Source organism: Caloenas nicobarica, chromosome 1 (assembly GCF_036013445.1).
Source record: "Caloenas nicobarica isolate bCalNic1 chromosome 1, bCalNic1.hap1, whole genome shotgun sequence".
Lineage (NCBI taxonomy): Eukaryota > Metazoa > Chordata > Aves > Columbiformes > Columbidae > Caloenas > Caloenas nicobarica.
The window spans coordinates 109,544,624-109,567,246 of record NC_088245.1 but is presented as its reverse complement, the minus strand read 5'-3'; the positions used below and the strand labels follow the sequence as shown (position 1 = coordinate 109,567,246).

Below are 22,623 nucleotides of genomic sequence, written 5' to 3'. Positions count from 1 at the left end.
CAATATCTATATCCTCATTCAGACAAAAACAAGCAGACCTTTTGCCTATAGACTTGATTCCAAGAATATTTGAAGCACCTGAAAAACCCAGGAAAAGCCGAGAACTTAATGCCCCCTCATAAGTGTGGGTAAATTCATCATAGGATCCTTACTTTTTCCTTTCATTTTCAAGTATCCTGAATAAATCTTTGAAGTACTGGGGAACACGTACAATCACATTTTCTGAAGGACCTATATCTTTGAGCTCAGGATAGAGCTTGGTGTCAATGACCTTCTTGATGTATCCCAGCCAGTCAAACTGCAACGACAAAGAGAAAGCTGGTTAAAGAAGATTATGAATAGAGATGATTTCTTAATGAAGTTGCATCTTTGGGACTGATAGTTTCAAAACTTTAATTATTAAAATTTAGAAAGTATTGCATTTTGTTATTACACGTGTCTTCAAACAGTAAAGTCATAACTGTGTTTAAAAGAATATATATCATAATTGAGTACACACGTTCCTAATGATATGCCTTTAACATGCTTCTCTGCACAATAAAGGCAATTTTAATCTTACAGGTCAGACATTAAAAGAATAATTTTGCAATTATCTCCAACCAACCTGTGGAATCATGGCACTAAGCTCCGATATGTTCATTTTATTGTACATCACCTCACTTGTTCGATTTTCATATGGAACCATGATCTGGGGAAAGAAAAAAAAAAAAAAAAGGAAAAAAAAATCAAACCAAGGATTATCTTGCAGGCACCTGCTCTTAAATCATTACTGTCCGTCATAATTACACTGCAGAAATATCTCAAAAGCTGTTTTCCAAGCATTTATGGCATTAACTTCCCTTTCTGAGGATGGCATTTAACTAGGAGAAATAGAACAGAGTTCATTGATATTTTAACTCATTACTGGAGAATTTAATGAGCCGCATGTCTTCTTTGAACATACTGGACCAATTGTAGCTCTGATTACACTAAGGAAATGCATGTTGATTCATAAGAGAGAAAAGCACACCTAGACCATTAATACTTCTTCATCCCATTACACCAGGTAGAAGCCAGCTCCAAACTACATAGTTTAAAAGGTCAAATCTGTGATAGGTATGGTGGAAGCACATCTCATCTCTTGAATTTGAACATGTTCTTGCTATGACCTGACTCCATCTGAGGCAAGAGCCAGATACACACAAGTTTCTCCTTGTTTTACCCCAGCATCCTGACTTCCATAGCAGGAAACCTGGGTGTATGGGCCAGACATGAATTAAAAGGGTCTCCAACCAGACCTCTCATCTGGATGACCAGAGGAGCCAGACCTCAAGATCCTCTGTAGTGTCAAAATCCAAGGACATAGCAAAAGAAATCCCGAATATAAAGCAAGTCTTTTTATAACTGACAAGGGACATTCAGATTCCAAGATGTCAGTATGGTTCATAACAGAAAACAAAGTACAAGATATAGCTCAAAAATTTGTCAGTGTTCAAGAGAAACAAGAATACCCAATGGCAATTTCAGCCCCATTCTAAGCTAAATCCTATACAACAGGCTGTATGCTCTGCAGTCTAAAGAGGACAGAGATTGGCGCCAGACTAACCAGACAGCTGGCAGTTCTCCAACCAAAATTCTCCAGCAAGTGTCTGTGGTTGTACTATTGCTCAAGCCATACAGAAAAAAAAAAATTACTTTCTTCTCCCATTCCGCAAACTTATCTGACAAATCTTTATACTCTTCTTGAATCTGTTTGCTCCCTTCCTCTCAAAACTTTCCCTCTTCCTCCACTAATTCAAATCTACTTGAAATCTTCCTTATACACAAGCTCTCTTGAAGCATGCCCCTCCTTCCTATATCCAAAGTATCTTCCCTTTATTCTTACTGTCTCCCTTCCTGAGCACACAATTTATCCATTAAGTATGTTCACTTAAAATGAATACAATAAAAGCCCAGGTAATAAACAGGACTATCTCCTTTGAAATCATAGTAAGATATTGATGTAATTCATTGTGCTCATTAAGGATCATGCAACAATCCATGTCCCTGGACTCACGCCTAATATCTGGATATATTTTAGGAGGATTATTCATACTAAATGGAAACTAGGTAACTATGAGTAAGTATGGCTTGTCGCATAATGGTATTGATCCTGAAGGCTGTTACATGATCCATGTCATCTTATATGGCAACTTCACCTATATACTTTGTGGATTAAAGCTCTGTAAAACATTAAGTAAAGCATTAAAGCTACCAGAAGTATTGATGCATCTTTTTATCATATCACCAATAAACAGAAGAAAGATTTCCTGTTTTTCAGGTCTACTGGGTCTAAACAAAGTATCTGCTCATTAGTCCATCCAGGCTAGGTAACTGAAGCTAAATATGGAGCTTTACTTAGAGGTTTGACAAAATTTCACACTTTTCAGCAGAGATATGGAAACACTGATTTACAACTGTTGTGGATGGCCTTCAATTCTGCACACAAGCACCACTAAGAAGCATCACTGCCTTTCCTCCTGTAGATGGCAACAGCAGAACCCAGGGAAAAGTCATGTTGCTGCGTCACCTGTCCTGTGCAACAGGCTTCTCTGTTAACAGGAGGCACAGCATTTCACAGGGGAGGGTGGGAAAGATAACTTCTTTCCTTGGTGATGTGAAGAAATCCTCAGCTCAGCTGGCAATTCTGCAAATCGGTGTCAAGTTTGTAGCCCTAACTTTTGCTGGTTTCCCAAAGTTGAGGATAACTCTTCTATCTTGCTTTGGAAGAACCAGAAACAATAGTGGATGCAGAGTTCCCAGAGTGGGCTTTCTGCAGTATCCATACTGACACAGGGATATGGGAAATGAGAAATACTCCCCGAGCCTGCAACAGTCCTAATACCTAAATTAAACTCCACAAAGGAGCAAAAATGTCTCCAACTAACTGAGTTAGAACTGAGTGCCATTTAAACCTGCTACGTTCAGTTGGTCCCCTAAATGAAAACTCACAGAGTGTCTCATCTCCTCTCCCAGGGCAGCTGGTGAGAGGAGCTCAGGACCTAACTGGGGTGCTACTGTAACCTCCACCCTCTCACCACCAAGTGTCAATAACCCACTTCAGTCTTGCACTGCTTTGAGACTGTTCCTCAGAGAGTCAGTCCGGTCTGCTTCTTGAATAGATAGTAATGTATTCACAACACAGCTGTACAGCAGAGATTCTGCCCCAGCTCAAAATCAAGAAATATTAACAATTTAAAGGACCAAGGGTATTTAGCTAAGTTTCTCACCCTGCCCACCCTGAGAATAATCAGTTTAACAATTAACTAAAGGAGGAAGATCGTTCATCTTTTCTTCATCAGGTTCTGCCCCTTTCCTTCTGCTTCCAAAAAACTTTATTGCTAAGGCTGTGGATAAAATGGCTTTCCATTTTGCAACACGATTGCATTTCTTAAAAAAAAAAAAAAGGAAAAAAGAAAAAGAAAAAGAAAAAAAACAAGCTAGCTTCAATTCCACATTAAAATACCAACCTCAGCTATTTTAACTTCCAGTCTTAGAACTGACTTCATATCAGATTCAGCTCGTGAAGTGTTTGCACCCAGAAGCACTGCTGTATCAACCATGAACTGCAAAAAGGCATCTCGGTACTGTAGAAAAAAAAGGAGAGGAAAATAAAATAAGAGTGAAATGATTTGCAGTTGAACACAGCTGTAGCAGTAGGCCAGAAATTTCCAGCTGTAGCAAGGAGTATAGTACTTTGTACTTTTATGCCCTAGAAACCAAAGTTGTACTTTCCTTACCTTGAATGCTTGCTGTCATCAAGAAGAAGAGAAATAACACTGTAAACTTACTGTGCATGACAGACAGAGATACCTGCTATGGTTCACAGAACATAAATGCAAATTACGCTTCTGGATTAGACAGTACTTATAGCTCTATAAACTGGGATTAGACAATGTGTATGAGCGTACACCGGTATTTTATGCAAACTTATACAGTAATCAGTGTAGGACTGGAGAATTACTTGCATACAAGCGTAAGCTTAGTGGCTGAGAAGACAGGGAGATAAAGGGAGGCTCCGCTGAGCTCCCTCTCCTATTCCTTCCATGGCACTGCAACACACATACCTGCTGCAGTGCTCTGCTCTGCTCTCCCCATGCTATCCTAATAAAGAACATTTTAGTCTCAGCATTTATACACAAATGTTAGCAAAATGCGCTGTACATAATGATACTGTAGCGATTGCTGTTATATCCCCCCCTGACCCCTGCATAATCTTTCAGAGATTTTTGAGGGATCAGATTGCTCCTCATCAACTCCTATCAGCTCATAGTCCAACAAAAGCAAAAAAATTTCCCAGTGCATTACCACCTTTAATCTTTTAGTAGACAGAATTCTTTGTATCCTGGCATCATCTAGTCTGATAGATGTGACTAAAAAAAAAAAAAAACAACTTAGTAACATCTCAGGAAACTCAAAAGGGAAGCAAAACTGTAAAACCTTAGGCAGTAGCAATGACTTGCCCCCCGACAACCCAAGGGGTGGTTTTCTTTGAGCTTTGGACTGCATGTACTGGATACTGTCCACAGACCTTCATCAGGTAAGGGGGGAAAAAGGTGTCGCCATTGTCAAATATTGATACACTAAAGCCTTTGCAGAAAAAGCCCTGGGGGTCATTGTGAACATCAAGTTAAACAGGAACCCGCAATGTGCCCTTGCAGCAAAGGCGACCAACAGCACCCTGGGCTGCATTAGGTAGATTGTTGCCAGCAGGTCAAGGGAGGTGATCCTTCCCCTCTACTCGGCACTGGTGTAGCCACAGTTGAGTGCTGGGTCCAGTTCATGGTTCTCCAGTAGAAGAGAGGCATGGCAGTACTGAAGCAGGCTCAGCACAGGGCAGCAAAGCTGTTTAAGGGGCCAGAGCATCCTTCATGCACAGAGAAGCTGAGAAAGCTAAGACTGCTCAGCCTAGAGAAGGCTCAGGAGAACCTCATTCCCATGTATGCATACCTGATAGAGAGAAAATAAAGAAGGCAGAGAGCCAGACTGTTTTCAGTGCTGCCCAATGACAAGACAAGAAGCACTGGCACAAACTGAAACATGAAATTTCATCTGAACAAAAGAAAACATTTTTTCCACTAAGTGGGAAGGGAGGGAGGGTGGCACAGGTAGCCCAGAGAGGTTGTAGAGTGTTCATTTGTGGAGATATTCAAAACCTGACTGGATACTGTCCTGGGCAACTTGCTGTAGCCGACCCTGCTTGAGCAGAGAGGTTGGACTAGATGAATTCTAGAGGCCTCTTCCAAGGGAGAAGAAAAGCAGGAGGGGGCCCAAATCTTACAAAAACATTCATTTGAGAAACTTTGAAAGATTGTTTGTCATAGCGGTGCTGGTGGTGGTATTTTCTGATACAAGATATCCTGAAAAAATCTAAATCCAAACAAGCCACAACTCTTTCCCAATTTGAAGCTTAACAAAACAAAAGCAACAATGGAGACACACACAAACAAAAGGAAAAAATGGTCACTGAGTTCCAGTTGGTAATACTTACAGATTTAGCTTCTGTGGTATTTTCTAGGTAATCCTCTCGAGATGCAAGAGAGAGGCCTGCTTGATCAAGCTGTTCAAAATAACATGAAAAAGCATTTAATAGGTAAATTAATCAGAATTCAAAGGTAGACCTATAAACAACCTTGGAAGAGTTAATGTTTTTCTAGCAATTATGGTAGATGTGTGTAAATATCTGATACATAAAACATTGCATCAGGATGCACAGGATTCCAAAATAACAGAAAAATGCTATGCTGTGCTGACAGATGTTACATAAATCAAACTACTGTGATCTGGGGAGCCTCAGATCCCTCGTGCTATATCTGAGCCACCTACTACAGCAAAAAATCACCCATGTGATTTATGTGTTAATGGCTCCTTTAGTGAGCAGGTAAGGTAATAGGACTGGGTCTACAGGATCAGTTTATGCTGATGACCATTCATGCTATACATATTTCAGAGGCACATGATCAGCTTGAGACCAATGCTAGTCTAGTGTATGGACCAAATGCTCATTAGGCACTGGAGCATGTTAGCTGCCGTGTGCCTGGAAAGCATCATTAGCCTTCTTTGACTGAAATTGAGGTTGCACTTTTAGGCTTCATCCTAGACCAGCACTGAGCGCTGTATTTGGCTTTTTGAACAGATGTACTGAAACAGCTGGATACCAGCCACAGAAATGATGGCATGCGTGCACAGGAAATTGTTATGCCTCCAGTACATTAGCTAAAGATGCCTCGTAGATCCAGGTGTATCTTTGATTTCACTCATCTTTTTGATCTAAACCTGGATCATATTTGTTAGTCTATAATCACCCTAAGGTTAGAATAAGGTCTTCAACATGATTTCTAAACCAGTCCTGAAAATTCATTGAGATCTGCACTTAGTCTTTTGAATGAAATGACTACATGGGAGTATCTGGATACTGTTTCAAGTTCCTAACAAGGCAAAAAACACTGCAGAGAGGGTATCTTAAAATTACTACTGGAAACTGAGATTTCCCAAAACACTTCAATGTAATCATGTTAGGTTAGTGTATGGAAGCTGAAGCTCAAAACAATTCAACCAGCTTCCAAATTCTGAAGATACTGATGGGAAGAAACAGTTTTGGTGTTCTAAAATTATTTTGGTGCTGTATTTGGTTTTTCTAAGAGACAAGTCTAGTGAAGAGAGATTGTATTTATTCATACAATTTCACATGTCTTTTTTAATCTAAATCCTACACCATTTATACTTCACATTTTTCTACATTTATTAAAATGACCAAAATAAATACTAGAATCTCAAATGAATGAATAAATGTTGTCTTTTCCTCTAGTGACTGATGTTCTCACATTTTAAAATATAACAAACTCAATAAAACAAACCATCCACTGAAAGGAGAGTAGCTGTGATGCTCAGTGCAACTCTGATTCTTTGAAAAAGAGTATCAACTTATTTTTTCAGCATATTGAAGCAAAAAGAATATACTCATGTTTTTCATATGTATGTTTTGGCAATAGTTAACTTCAGATGATTTTATTTATTTCAATTATGTGACTGTTGCACGAAATGCTCACCCAAATTTTCCTGGCTTAAGATTCAACTACTCATTGAAACCAAGCAAGCATGAAAATGAGAAATAAAAAAGTTAACCAACTTCTTCAGCCTTGGAAAAAAAAAAACAAAAAAAACCCGGATCATGTTAAATGCCAAACAGAGTTTTATTTGGAGTTTCTACTTTTTTCTGATCCATTCATGATTTTGCAATGCTGAACAAAAATAATTTTGCAATAGAGCTATTTTCACAAGCAGATTGAAATACTCACTGGTACATCTGCACCTCTGAGAATTTGTTAAAACATGGACACAGTAGAATACTGGCCGATGCATTTTGCAGATTAAATTCTTAATCAAATTAACAACAACAACAGAATACTCTATGAAATAACATGTTATTCATAGCACCTAGAGCTTCAGTGATTTAGATACCTAATTCTTAGGTGCCACTAAGCATACTGAGTGAAGATACTACTAGTCTGAATCCATTTCCAAGAGACCAGAAATAACGATATGACTGCCCAGCCCTTCACTGACAGGTGAATTGGACTGAAATATTATGACAGGGATATACCTAAATATCTCTCTTAATCCTACTGTTTCAGGTCTTTTGAACGAATAATCTCCAACCAAAGCAAACCTGAAAGGATCTGAACAGCATCTTAGCAGAATGGCATCTTTAGTATAGCAAACTGTTGATCTGCTGTTGACTGTTCAGGAAAATGTCCTAGAGATGAGGAAAAGTTACCTTTCAAATTCATACCAGTTAATGCCTCATTCAAAAGACATTTTAAAGAACTGGCTCAAAATCGACACCCACTCCAGTGCCACCACAGTTAACTGTTGTTTGATCCCCAAATACAATGTAATCTTGGCTATATTCTTACAGCTAGCCAAGATGTTAGCAATATAAGGATCATAGATCTTATTTTGCTGTGATGAATGGCATCATAACTTTCTTCTTTGTCTCTTCTGTCTTGCCTTCATAAACTATTTTCTTATAGCAGTGATGGGCTCAGTCTACTCTGGCTACTCATCTCTGCTTCTTAAACAACAATGCATTTGGCGCAGGCACTCAAGTCTTGCCACGGTGACATCTTACAGTAATAGTTACAATTCTCTCTGGAGTTTTGTCAGACTACAGTGAGGCAACATTTCTTGGGTCTTTTTCTCACTGGTCTAAACTGTTGTGCAATGCCATACACTGTTAACAAACTGGCAATGCTTTGGTCCAAAAGCAATAGCATTTCAGTAAAAAAGTAAATTCTGCATTTCAGGTTTAGAAGATGTTTGGGATACATCTGTGTTGTAATGTGCTATCTAAGCACAAGGTGACGTGTTTCCATCTAAAGAAAAATAACTTGAGTTCAAAATATCTACTATTGGTGCATCATTCTTCATCTTCACAGACAAAAAACATTCTTCATGCAACTGATGAGTCATAAGCAACATCCAGAACACCTCCAGGACTGGATATCCACCTTTTATTTTCACACACATAGACCCTGGATATTGGTCCACTGGGAACACATTTTACCTTTTTTTGCCATCTCAAAGGAGAAAATACCCTTACAGAAATATTTTTCAATAGGATGTATTTTCTAGTGGCTTCTACATTCCCATAAATTGACACCTATGTACATCTGTAGGTCAGCAGATAATAGCAACAATAATTAAGTATAAACATTTGGAATGTAAATGTGTTTTTTTTTTTTTAAAAAAAAAAAAGAGATCACAAAATACCATGCAAAATAACCTATTAGATATGCTGTATTATACCTTCAGGACATACTGATTGGAGATTTTGTCATCAGCAGCCACATATAAACGGATGAAGACAGAGTTACTGTATTGACCACGAAGAGTTGCCAAGGCTTGGACTAAGCTAAATCTCCTTTCTGACCACAGTCCTTCAGGTCCAATGTTGGATTCCAGCACAGGCCAACGGAAAGGTGAATGCCTTAGTATGCTTAACAAGGGTTTCATGTCTGCTTTTTCAATTTTATCTGAAATGTCAAAGTGTGACAACAATTATATTCCAGAAAATTAAAATCCAGCAGGAGCCTCATGAGACAAAAAGATTTATCGGCATTGATCGATTTCTAGGCAAGACAAACAAAATAACCGAAACCCAAAGCCTCTGCTCTGCCTGTGAGCATAGAAGTGTGGGAGTCCAACCCAGTTCATTTGAATCAAGAATAAGAAAGGCAAATCAGTTTATTTCAAAAAAAGGCAAAGGGCTGGAATTAAGTCAGTTAAAAAAACATTCCTCACTTAGGAACAAGCATAGAAACTTCACTGGTTCCGAGATGGGGTTATTGTACATGATCAAGGCTAGAGGGGTCAGCATCTCAGCACCAAGGCTGTCGGTCAAGCTGTCTCAATTGCTGACAGTCAGACTCAGGCTGTACTGGAAGAAAACTGGTCAGGAAGTAAAATCTGAAAGAGTCAGTCAGAAGGACAAAAGGGACTTTGAAGGGCAAAGTCCACTGCTGCTCCAATTCACCTTTCACCTGTGCAACTACATAAAGGTAGTGATGTGCTCCAAATTAGTGTACATCACCTTGCAAAAACATTTACAAGCTCAGGAAAAGCACTCTGCAAATGTGGCTAGAGGGCTCCCCATCCAAACTTCTTTGACAACGAGATAACTCAAAGCTGAAAAGTCCATAGATGTCCATACCCAGACCCATGAAAGTGTTTCGATTAAACATATTTAGAGAAAGGTAGGAGGTGCCGAGCAACAGGCTCTTGAAAGTTGCATTATGAGAACTTCATCAAAGGACTCCTCTAATTTACCAGGCACTACCACCGTGCTTAACAGGGCACAGTTTTGGCATCCTGTAAATATCCCTTCACAGTTCCCTGACAAGCAGAGTTTGCTGCAAATCTGACTTCGTGCGCCTTGGTGTACCTCAGTCTCAACAGCCACCTTCAGAAACCAGAAGACACTCAGCATTCAGTTGAATCCGAATCAGTGAAACCTGTACATCTGCACAAGTTTTCACAGAGCTCAGCAGAGAGCAAAAGAGCCTGCCTTCATAAACACAGGTAGCACATATGTGTTCCTCTCAAATCAGGGCACTTACTCTCATTCATGCAGGATGCGTAAAGTATCTTGGCCTTCTGTACGGCTTCACTGTCTCGTCTTTTGCTGATGGGTTTCTCAAGCAATGCTGAAAAAAGAAATGCCATTTTTTTTTTTCAATGTTAGAAAATGTAGGAACTGTTTGCCTGCCTCAGCATTTGCTTTAATCATGTCATTTATGTAATTGAGGATGAAGTTCCACGCATATTTTCCGAAGCAGTAACACATACATAAAAGATATTTGCACTTTTTCCACCCTTAACAGAGAATGATTTTTTATTTATTTATTTTTAAGAGGACTTTTAAAAAGCCAGTTGACAGACACTGTTCATTGCTCACCCTCACAAACAGCCAACCTCAGCAAACTGAGTGAAAAGGGAATCATAGGGCAAGGGTAGGAACCAGTGCGCAGGGTAGGAAGTCAGGAATTCTTTTAAGTGGCTCAGCCTCTGGTGCTGGTACGTTGAAAGATCAGGATCTAAGGGAGAAGGTGACAGGATCCCAGGAGCAAGACCACTGGTGTTCACTTTTGCCAGCTCTGCTGCTGCTGAAAGAAAGCAGCAGAGAACTGTCCTGTTGCCTGTCAAATGCACACAACCTCAGTCTTTTAAATGACACAGAAGGACAAATGTCCAACTACTGTTTGCAAAGCTGCACTTTATAGCTCCCTCCCACGATAGGTGTCAACCTCCTTGGTGCCTGAAAGCGAAACTAGCTTTTCTAAGCTGTCATCTCTCTGCATTCCTCACATGATGTTATGGACATGAAATAGCACGAAAAGTGCATCTGAATCTCAGCAGTCCACTCTCAGCTGCCTCAAGCCATTTTATTCACATTGCAAACCAGCCATGATGTAGCTGCAGTTACACATACTACAGCTAAATGAGGAGGCAGCTTAGTCTCAGCGAGATCTATCAGCTCTGGTGCAGCACAGCGTGAGCGTGTCCACAGCAAAAAGAAGCAAGGTAGTGCTTGAGCACAGCACAGAAGCAGGGCTAATAAACCCTGTCAGACCTCATCTGGTTTTGTAAGACCCAAACAGGTCCTGCACAGCATTAACCTTATTGTTACTTGGACCACTGGAGAGAGTGGCTTTGCTGGAACCATTCCAAGTCCCTCCTGTTGTATACTCAGATAGCACTAAGAAGCCTTGAAAAATTCAAGAGTACCTTCTTTATATTCCCCAGGGCTCTGGGTTTCAAGAGGGTTTATAAGCAAAGGCACAGTGCAGATTGGCGCCGTGTGATGCTGTGCCTGAGCTAAGAAGCATGCTCCACACAAAAGGGCAACGATGTGCAACACAGGAGTCCCAGTGGCCTGATGGATTCAGCAGAGGACCACTGGGGCTTCATAACATCAGCTGTGGCAAAAACCAAACTGTTTCCACACACAGCTTAATCAGGTGTCAATGCAGCGTTATTCTTCTCTGCCAGTACTGGCTCAGCTGATGCAGAGTCCAGAAGAGGTGGTGATTTTGCCATCATAGAGCAGCACCCTCCTGCGAACAGGCAGCAGCTGCTTGCTTTCCAGCCCCTAACCTTTCCAGCAGCTCAGAGTCCTCTCTCCAGCATCACCTTTCATGGGAGGCAAAAGTCCAGCTGGGTGGTACCACTAGATTCTGTAGCTGAGAATGCTCTGGGCTTGCATTGCTCCACTTACCTTTAGGAGCTCACTGCTGGAGGTAGGATTTAAAGACATTTATTTCCCTGGACGTCCCTAACACCTTGAAGAACCTGCCATGCTGCAGGATATTCCCCACTTGTGCTTATATGAGCACAGGTGCTGCTGACATCAAATTGTTTATTAGAAGGAGAATACCCCGATGACAAACATATGCCACTTGTTCTCTCCCTCCAATCACTTTTCTCCTAAAAAAAAAAAAAAAATCCAAAACTCATTTGTTTGGATCTTTGACAAATGCAATGAAATCATTCCCTTTTTCTTATGGATAGGCTTTTCCCTAAAAATAATGTTGGATAGAATTCCAAATAGCTTTAGTTTCAAATCCTCAAATCATTAATATTTCTATGCTTGTTAAATACAATATAATACAAATCATTGACATCTATCTGCAGTGTGCACAGTTATTAGCAGAATAATCAGACCTGTTCATGTTTTAAGGATGGCATTTTAAAAGAAACTATAAATGAAACCTACATAAAACTAAGGATGAAAAAATACACTCCTATTAAAGCCATTGCAATAACTTCTGTTCCTTGCCAGTGAACTGCACAGCCGTGAAATTTTGAAGCTAATAAAATTCAAAGGCTAAACCCAGTGAAAACTCAGGAGAGATACAGAGGATGTGATCTAGTAAAATAAAATCAACTCTAGAAGTACACTTGCACAAAATCCTGTTAAACTCAGAGCCAGTGTTTTCCCATCAGACCATCTCATTATGTGACAGAATGAAGCTGTAACACTCCCTGCACTTTTGAAAAGAATGGGGTGAGGCAGATACTGCCATTTTACTCAGAATTCATTTATGAAGAAAATTCTTGGTTCTGATGACATAAAATCCACCGGTCAAAAATGAAAGCCTTAATAAGATGGTTGAATCCCGTGGACAGTGAAATAGGGGATGTGATCCATGAGTGCTCTTTAGGCTATAGGTATTCCTCAGCCTCAATCTTCCAGAAAGATTTGGAAGCTCAAACTGACCAGATCCACTTGATTTCTGCATTAGCTAATATAAAATCCAAATACAAGGTTCAGAAAATCTCTTCTTATTTAACTCACAAACATATATGGATTTTACAAGTCCCTGAATATTTAAATTCTTCTTCAAGAAGAACAGGAAGAAAAGGCAAGAAGCTATGCATACTAATAAAAAATATGGGTAATCAATTAGTCTACCTACAGATTGCTGCATCCATGGAAAGAAAGTCACTACTGTGATCAAAATCAATGAAGACTCATCAAGCCGCCTTTTAAATTAGCAGTGTCAGGTCCTGCAACTAGCCTGGCCATAGTGGCAGGCTGCAACAGCCCCCTCCCTGCACGGAGCAGATCTAATTGTGTGGGTTGGTGGACGCTGAGGTCTGCAGTGCAGCATTTGAAAGGGCTGCAGATCAGAGTCTCTGCTCTCCCAGGACCTCTGCAAGTTGAACAGAACTGCTCCACGGCTCTCCTGAGCTCTGACCGGCACAGAGAGGCACCCTCTGAAGAGTGCTCCATTTCTTGATGTGCAACGTGGCATTTCAGGCACACGTCTACACTGAGGAAAACACCAGCTGGTGACCCCTCTGCCAAAATTCAACTCTTTCTTACAGCTGGCTCGAAGAACTCTCTTCCCACCTTGAAAAATTTTAATGGCTTCGGATATTTTCTGTTTGGACACCAGAATGAAATCAAAACTTATGAGGTCTTCCAAGGGGTAAGAAAAGAAAGACCATCTCAGATCAGTTAATGTTCAGCCTGATGAGATACCCACAGACCTGCTGTTGAGTTCCTTGCTCTGACTTTCCAAGTGCCTGCTCTCATCCCTCGCTAGGAATTTGTGTGTATTCACGCAAATGCACTGAAAAGTTCAGTCTAACAGATTTTTCTGAAGACCAGTGTCTGGAATTAAAAACTGGCCAAAAGTTAGGGAGATCAGGGTTACCTGTGTTTTGACTAAGGCAGCTCACTTAACACTGAGGACAATTGATTTTCTTCTTCTTGCAGTTTTGTTCTTTTTTTAACTCAGTTTTCTTGTTTCAAAATTAAAAGCTCCAATTCCCTAAAATAATCTTCCATTTTAGGACTCCAAACATTAACTGAATTCAACTGTCTATAGACAGTTGCAATAGACCAAAAAATATAACCTTCACCACATTCACTGATTGTAAAAGAAATATTATCCAACTTTGATCAGCATCTTCTAACTTCATCTTTAAATATGAATTTTTAGGAACAAATGGCTTTGACCAGACCAGGAAACACACAGCACTCCAAAGATATTGAGAAGAAAACAAACAAACAACAACCAAAAAACCACACCAACAAGAAAAAACAACAGCAACCCCCACCTCGAAATAATACTTCATTTGTTAGCTTCCAGTTAAATGTTATAATGCTAGAGATGGAATAGCAATCTAGCTGAAGAGATTAAAAAAACCCTACAGTCTAAGCTGATTTACAGCCCTCTGAAAGAGCACAGCATTATTAACAGCAGCCACAATTTAACAACTTATTGCTGCTACTGACTTATAACACTGGCCTGCCGCAAATTCAAAGCAGAATACCATAGCCAAAAAATCACCAGGACAAGCAAAGCGAACCAGCACACCTTAAGCCACCTCAAACAAAGTCTGTGATCAAATTTCACCAACCAAATATAAAGTGCACATTCAAATGGCTGCTCTAGCAGAGCAGCTCTTCTTCAGTCACATATTTTACCTCCTTTACTTTCAAATTAATTCCAAAGTCATTCTCTTTAGGATAAAAGGGATCTTGGCCTGTGCTACTGATCTCAGCACCTCATTGTCCCTGTTTCTGTAGGCACAGGATACCCAGATGCAAGATTTATGTTTCCTTTCACATAAAACTCATTTATGGCAAGCATCAAAAGCTATTGGTAATTCTGCTCTGTGGCACTGAAATATCATAAGTCATCTCATCAAGCAGCTACCACTTACACAGTCAGAAAGTGGCTAAAGATGCTCATGATATCCTAAACTTTCTAAGGCTGCGAATTGCTTCATCATTCATTTTCTTCTACCAAGGGGATAGGAGCATGGAGGTTCCCATTGCAAATCTTGTCCTTCTGGCAGCCCAGGTAGGTTTGCATCACCACTCTCCCTGGCCCTTGTAGAAAACAGAAAGACTCAGCATCACCAGCAAAAAAACATGGCATAGCTGGGAGCGATCCTCAGCTGTCTGAATTGTAGATGCTCACATAGATATACAAGGGAAAAAACAAACAAACGAACCAAGCAACCAACACAGCTGAGGTGGGCAGGGAGCTGGGGTTGGGAAGAGAAGGAAGAAGGTTTAAATTGTGTTGCCTTCAGATACTGCTTTTCCAGGGCAAGAGGGCTAAAAAAAGGCCAGCTTCCTGTGGTTCACTACTCTACAGTAAACAGCAATCATCTGCTGTTAAAAGCAAGAGTGAGGCACTTTACAAAGTAAGCCTTGCTGGTGTGTGTGCGTGTTTATTTAACTGCATACTATTCTAAAGCTGCTAAGGATAGTCTTGTGGCTAAGTGTTACCTTTAATCTTACTTTCCATTTCCAGCCCTTGTTGATTTTCCAGCCTACTGTCTTACACAGCTTCACTTTGGCTTTCAACCACCTTTTTTTATTTATGGCACTGAGAAATCCAGTACCTTTCCCTCTTCTGACCTGGAGTGTATGAAACACGGATTGTACAGCCAGATTCACAGAGGAAAGAAAGTTGCATACCATTTATTCAGATTAGGAATACTGATTAAATTTGTTGGTGTCCTGGTCTGCAGATTGCATATATTCCGTATGCTATCAGACAGTTTTCTACATTTTCAGATGAGTTGCACTCCTGAGAAGAACTATGTGATTCTCTAAGCTTATTTCTTTTTCTAGAGAGAACAATCTAAGTTTTCTCTGGACTTTCCAACCCTAGATATGGAAAATATATTATACTAGTAAAAATAGTAGCAGGATTTTTTCCATTTATTTTTGTCCTTATCCTTTTACAAACATTTGTTGTATGTAGAAAAAGCAAACTGATGTGTTTGCATAGTGATATCTCATGATGATCTGAAATATATTATAGTGCTTTGTATCTTGAAGAAAAGCAACTGCACATTTGCATGTGCAAATATCCCAGTGGGAATATGCTTGGACTTTAAATGTGAAAAAAAAAAAAAGCCATAGAAGAACCCCAAGGGGACATTCCATTTCCTGGAAAGTTGTAACCTTGGAGGAATGAAAAACCAGAAGCAGACAATTAATTCAGCATGAACTCCCAGGGCAATGCTAGAGCAGTCTTGGACTGCAAAACCGGAAAAGTACCACAGTGGGGAGATGGTCTTGTTGTTGTACACAAGCTGGTGAGACAAACTGTAACGCTACCTGCCCTTTGGCTGTCCACATTTTTAAAACAGTGTTGAACAGCTGGACTGGGCACAGAAAAACATTGACAGCCTTTTGGGTTTTTCCTTGGATGGAGTGGCTTGAGAAACACAAGAGGCAGGTTGGAGGGTGAAAGCCATGCAGTAAGGGAGCATGATTTAGCTTACAAAAGATGGGGGAAGGGTGATGGGATTACGTATGAAAGTACTTCACCATCAGAAAATGCTTGGTGCCAAAGAGGTGTTTAGTCTATTGAAAAAAGGCACAAAGAAAGCCAACAGTTGGAAGATGAAGACAAATTCAGCAGTGACAGTGATTAACCACTAGAGCCAAGCAACCAGAGGAGATAGTGGCTTCTCTGAGCCTTGGCATCTTCAAGACTTGATGGGGTTTTTTGGAAGATAAGCTTTAGCCCAATGTGAATTATGTTTTCTCCCAGTGAAAGCTATTGAGCTGCATTACATGGGCAATGTAATTGTCTCCGATATAAGAAAGGTCATAGGAGACAATCTAATGGTTACTGCTGGCATTGCGCTCTGTACATTTAGGATAATTATCTCAAAGCACTCTTAGACATGCTAGACCAAGGAGATACAGCCATTACCCATTGTTGCAGATAAAGAAAGTGAGCCACAGAGGATTAATTCCTCCTTATCTAACTCATGTCAGAGCCATACTAATTGGAACAGTGCTCCTTTATGAGCATAAATCTTGCTGAACTTGATCCAAACACTCAAAGAGCTTGATCCTTTGGAGATAGTGAATGCCCCTCAGTCCCTTTACTGTTAGTGGCAATGAGAGTTGCTCAGCATTGCCCAGATGATGTGCAGTACTACAACTGAAAGCAATTTGTAATGCATTGCTTTCCGGAGCAGATCCAGAAAGCAGCCCAAGGGCTTCTCAGAAAACCATTTGCAGGAGATCCTCTGATGCCAGCAGCAGGATGTTTTAAGGATGTCCTGTGAGGAATTTCAGCTTAAAAGTGAAGAAAAACCTACCTAAATCTTGATTTGAGTTTGGCAATCAAACCAAACATACAACGACTTGTGTGCAGAATGTCATTCCGTGAGGTCCCTGAGACATGAGAATTATGATTAATCTAGTCCTCATTAAAAATGTCTAACCCTTAAATCCCATATTTTATTCACACTAAAGAGCTATGGCAAAAGAGTTCCTGAAAAGCAACTGTAATCCCTAAAATCCAAGCAGCCAGCTTCACTTGTGCCACTAAGGGCATCTAAGGACTGCAACTGTGTCATGAAGGCACTGCCCTTTCTTCAGACTCCCAGTACATTGGATTTTAGAAGTCAAGTTTAGTACAGTTCACAGAGCAATGATTTGGCCAGGATGACAAAGGGCACACACAAAAAAAAAAACTTCAGAACCATGCTGCTGTTATGGAAATCATAGCTAGACAAATGTACAATCTTAATTACAGTAATGCAAGCTTACGTATTCCAAGAGTAATTATTTCAGAATGGTTTGGGGTCAGCTGACATTCATTTAGAGTATCTGGTTTCAAAGTCCTTTTTTTCAGAGACAGAAGTTAAGGGGAGAGCTGGCAGTGGCAAGTTTTATGGACGAGGGCCTACAAGGGGCACGATGTTCTACCTCAAAATAAAAGCACTGGCCACAGAATCTAAAATTATACACCAGACTGTTGTGATGACTTGACCTGTGGTAACTTCCCTGTCTTGCTCTGTGAAAATGAGTTTAATAGACTGCAACACAAACAGTTCAGGTTATGAGATTGTCAAAGAAGAAAATCTGAGATAGATACATATATATATATTTATTCTCATCAATTTGGAAACCTGACCCCTAGAGCTGGGGAGGGATATAGAGAGAGGGTGAAGAACATATATATGTATGTTCCAAAAGGAAGTGACAGACTGATACATTTCAAGGCTGTGTATGGTTCTTGGGAACAAGTATAGTCAAGCCAAGATTTTTCTTAGAGCTAAATCTGTTCTCTCAGAGGACTTTCCTGAAAAAGACACGGACTTCTCCTGCTATAAGATGCAACATTCAATGTTTCAGTACAACTTTATCTTCTTAGCAGGTTTATCAGTACAGGTCATACTTCAGCACTAATGCACCTGCCCAGCTTCTGTTTCAGAGCTGCTTTGCATCTGGAAGCCTCAGGAGAAGAACAGAGCAAGTTCTCACCTGCCTGGAAAACACCAGAGAGACAAACCTCAGTGGAGAGTGCAGAAGCCTACTTACAGCTCTCTTCTGACAACTGGGTAATCCAATTTCAAACACACAATTTCAAGCCCTTATTAAAATCCTTTATGCATTTAAAACAAGGTCTTCTGAGAATTTCTCCTGCTATGCAATTTTAGTGTACAGCATAACCCATTTCCTCTATTAGCAATTGATAACAATATTTGGTTTTTGAGTTTCCCCTAAAATATAAAGTAACCTAAATGTATTTATCTTTGTAAACTACCTGTTCTGCTAATTGTTCTGCACTGCTTCTTGCTAGTTTGGGTGTCTGGTGCACAGTCCAACATGTGCAGTCTGGAAGTCCTCATCTCCACCAGACTCTTTACGAAGAGTTGCAAATGATTGCTTTTTAAATACAAGTTAGTTTCCAGTATTCCAAATTTTTTTTTAAAAAAATATATATATACTGTTTAAAGATGTAGTTTTCACCCCCTTGCAACTAAAAGGAAAGATAAGAAAATTTTATTTCACCATTGTATTTAAATAATTTTTTAAAATACCAGCACCATACTGACATTCAGGGTCATCTTTCTTTTTTCTTGGTGGCTGTAAATATTGCTTAGTTTCAGAGGACTGGAAGAAAAGTAGTTAGAGACTAACACACTACAAAAAATACTTAAATTCATTTCATAAACACCTATTTTGAATTTCTAATGCATTATGGTCCAGTTTTCCCTACTGTTTGCTAAATATATATTGAAAAACAAACTAGCAAAGGCTTGCAAGAATCGTTCTCCTTATGCTTAAAACTATCCTTGCCTAAATAAAGCTTTTCCCTTTGATTCTAAGATAAAATAAAACAGCAAGTCAATACATTTTTCTGATGCTTATAATGTAGCTTTTAAATTTTACCAAATCATATATTATTTCCACTTTCACGTATTTTGTGTCATCTCCTTAATCAGCTATCTACTGCTTTCTTACCATTTTTTTTCCATCAGTTCCCCATCGTAAATCATCAGGTCACTAGAATCATCTTAGAGTACATAGGGACTTTCATAAAGGCAAACTGCTTGTTCACACAGGAATATGAAATAACCCAGAGTAACAGACACAACTCCAATTGTCCAACCACTGGCCATATTGTATATTCTTGTGTCTTGGGAAGGCAGAATTGTCCAGGATGCAAATGAATGGGGCTATGGATCTCTTTCGGAGGGCCTTGTGTTGGGTCACACAGCCTCAGATATGCCTTAGATATAATAGCTTCCATATTTTCATACTATTAACTACCAGTGTATTCTGCATCTCCAGAAGTTCATTCCTCAGAACTGTCTTTGTGTAGCTGATGCCTTAATCTAGGCCTGCCTTGTTTTGATAAACTGCATCTCCCCCACCCCTTGTTTTACTTTGTGGGTTTAGGGGTAAGGGGGTTTTGAGTGTTTTTATTGGGGTTTTTCGTTGTTTTTGTTTGTGGGGAGGTTTTTTGGGTTTTTTTGGTTTTGTTTGGGTTTCTGTTGTTGTTGCTGCTGCTTGGGGTTTATTTGTTTGTTGGGGGGGTGTGTTTTTTTTTTTAAAAGGCATTTAATGATGATCAACACATTAAACCATTTGGGTAAACAAGTTTTGCAGTTGATACAATTAATGTCCATCAGTCTATTTCTTGATGGCAGCTTCTACTTCACTGGGGTCAGACTAGCGACTCTTGAAAATAACCAGCCCATCATCATCAATTCCTCTGACATTCTGATAGAACATGATGTCATTTTGAATTAATTTGCATTAAGGTGGATGTAATTAATATGCATGTCCACAGAAATTCATGAAGATTTAATAGTTAATCAATTTGTATATGTTCTAATTTCCAAGGAACATAAATCAGGTAAAGCAAACAAATGTTTCCAAACACCAGTTTCACAAAAGGATGCTGTATTTATACAAATAAACCCAACTAATATGCTGACATTTTAGGGCTGCCTGCAGTCCCCCAAGAAGAAATTCCTCAATCCTTTTCTTGAATATCCATTTTGGCAATACAGAAGTTCTCATGGAAATAGCAAACAGCTGTGCTTACACAAATGCTTCCTAATGCTGCTCAATGCCCTAATATACAGCACATTTCCTAAATGACAATGCTGTTTGTTTCCACAATTTCGGCATTTTGTAAATTCTCTGAGTTTGTATATGAGAAGATAAGCACATCGTGTGAGTTCCTCTAAAAGTCAACTAACATAAGTGTACACAAATTGTAACAAAATCAAAAATCATCTCATGGGGATATGAGAGCCTCTGCTCATAAATCTAATTTCAATAATAAATCTTAATCTTTTGAGCAATATTTCTCCCTCACCTATCCTGCCCCTCTAGCCTTCCAGTATTATGCTGTAGAGGATAACACATCATGGTAACATTAGACACGAGCGTTTAAACCGCATTTAAACCAGAAGACTGACATCCCAAATCATTACAGTAGAGGTGGAGGTCCATACTAAATGGCAGCATTAAGCTTTACTTCATTATATTAATACTTTCAACACGTATTTGCATAGGGATTTGTTAGTCAAAAAATGGGAAATCAGAGGCTATGGATGGCTACGTCTTCCAAGGTACAAATCCTCTCTCTGCAAAATTACCAGTCTAAAGTACAGTCATACAGTAATTTTGAAATTCAGTATCTGTAGATATGAACATATCATCCTTCTGCAGGCAACAGCCAAAACTGAGGTTCGCTGTAAACCCAGAGGGAACATTATGCTGTGTGAAACAGCAGCAGGCACAGGGCTCACAGAAGGACGCTGCTTTGGTCTCCCAACCAGGGAGATGCTGTGGGAATCCTGTGGCTCGGTTACTGTGCTGCCTTAAAACCTCATTTAGGAACCAAAATTATCTCCTTTCTGTACTCATGGTTTCCCAAAATCACCCATTACAAATACGACTTTCATTTTGAGCAGCCACAGAGCCTGGAAAAAGTCCTGGTTTCTCCACCTTTGACTCAGGTACCTCATTTTACTAAAAGGCTATTAACTTGTTGCCCAGAGAGATTTACCAGACTTCTACCACTAATGTTTTTTCTTATATTTGGATGCGTAAGCCATTTTAGGAAGTATCTGGACCACTGTATTTGTAGTAGAAAAGACCAAGCAAAACACAGCGCCAAGCGCTGTCGCTGTTATCTTGTTATCCAGGAGTAGCTATCCAACAACATGATATTGGAGGCAATAACAAATACTCTGAGTTTTGTGGGTTGTTTTGTTTTGTGGTGGTGTTGGTTTTGTTTGGTTGTGTGTTGTTTTGTTGTTGTTGTTGGTTTGGGTTATTTTGTTTGGTTTGTTTGTCCCGGGTTTTTTTGTTTGTCTGTTTTAATTACTGCCAGTATTCTCCCTCTTACTTGGGACAGCTGTCAACCAGCTACCTCTGAAGGAGAAAAAAGTCACAAAGACAGGTCAGCTACTACAAAAACCTATGGTTGAGTATCAGCAGCTACCCTGCAGATTTCTTGGGCTACATCCAAGCCATCCCAGTGGTCCCAACCAAGCACCTGTTAAAGGGTTGGAGAAGAGGAACCAGCCCTAAAGAGCTCTGTGGTGCATGGTCTTCTGTGCAGGACAGCAGTCACTTGACACCAACTTAAGGGATTTATCTGAAAGGACTATCCTATGGTCAAATAGTATAAATTTCCATGTTGAGATACCTCTATCTTACTGATTTTACTTAAATAATTCATTTTCTAAAGAAAACCATTGTAGGTTGTATTGGAGAAAGTTGACTACACTGCCAAGTTTTTTTCTTTGTGTCTGTCTCATGTTTTTAAAAACCCATGCACCATATCCTCCTAAAAGGTTTCTATTTCTTTCTTTTTGCCCCATAGGAAATTCCTCATTTTAAATTGACTGGCATTCAGAAAATAGCCATGCTAGAAATCTTAGTGCAGCAAATTAGTCCGAAGGAGGTGTCTCACTGGGCCAGGATCAGTATGGAAACTTAATCTGTAAACTGGTTTCCACAGACATAAATTAAATTTTAAAAGCCTAAAAGACATGTTCACAAATGATTCACGTAATTTAAATCAACTCCTATGCAGTGCTGAGACTTAGGAATGTTTGCTTAGTTATTTGTTGGTTGGGGTGGCTTTGTTTTTGTTTTGTTTGAGGTTTTTTTCTGTTTTTGTTTTTGAATTTGTTGCTTCCTCCATAGGCACTTAAAAAAAAAAACAACACACAAAAACTCAACACCACCACATACGCAGCTGTATATCATTGTTCTGCAGACTTCAGAAAAAGGAAAAG

At 39.6% G+C, this 22,623-nt stretch overlaps 1 protein-coding gene across 1 annotated transcript in view; it reads right to left on the bottom strand.

Annotated features, from left to right (window-relative positions):
- The window catches only part of PHEX (phosphate regulating endopeptidase X-linked), a 102,537-nt gene that overhangs the window by 68,308 nt on the left and 11,606 nt on the right, over window positions 1–22,623 (bottom strand). Inside the window, exons 4-9 of the mRNA XM_065648892.1 lie at window positions 10,137–10,223; window positions 8,827–9,053; window positions 5,510–5,578; window positions 3,489–3,605; window positions 605–688; window positions 153–298 (exon numbers count right to left, since the gene is read on the bottom strand). Coding sequence (XP_065504964.1) covers window positions 153–298; window positions 605–688; window positions 3,489–3,605; window positions 5,510–5,578; window positions 8,827–9,053; window positions 10,137–10,223 — 730 coding nt within the window. The remainder of the gene's footprint in view (window positions 1–152; window positions 299–604; window positions 689–3,488; window positions 3,606–5,509; window positions 5,579–8,826; window positions 9,054–10,136; window positions 10,224–22,623) is intronic.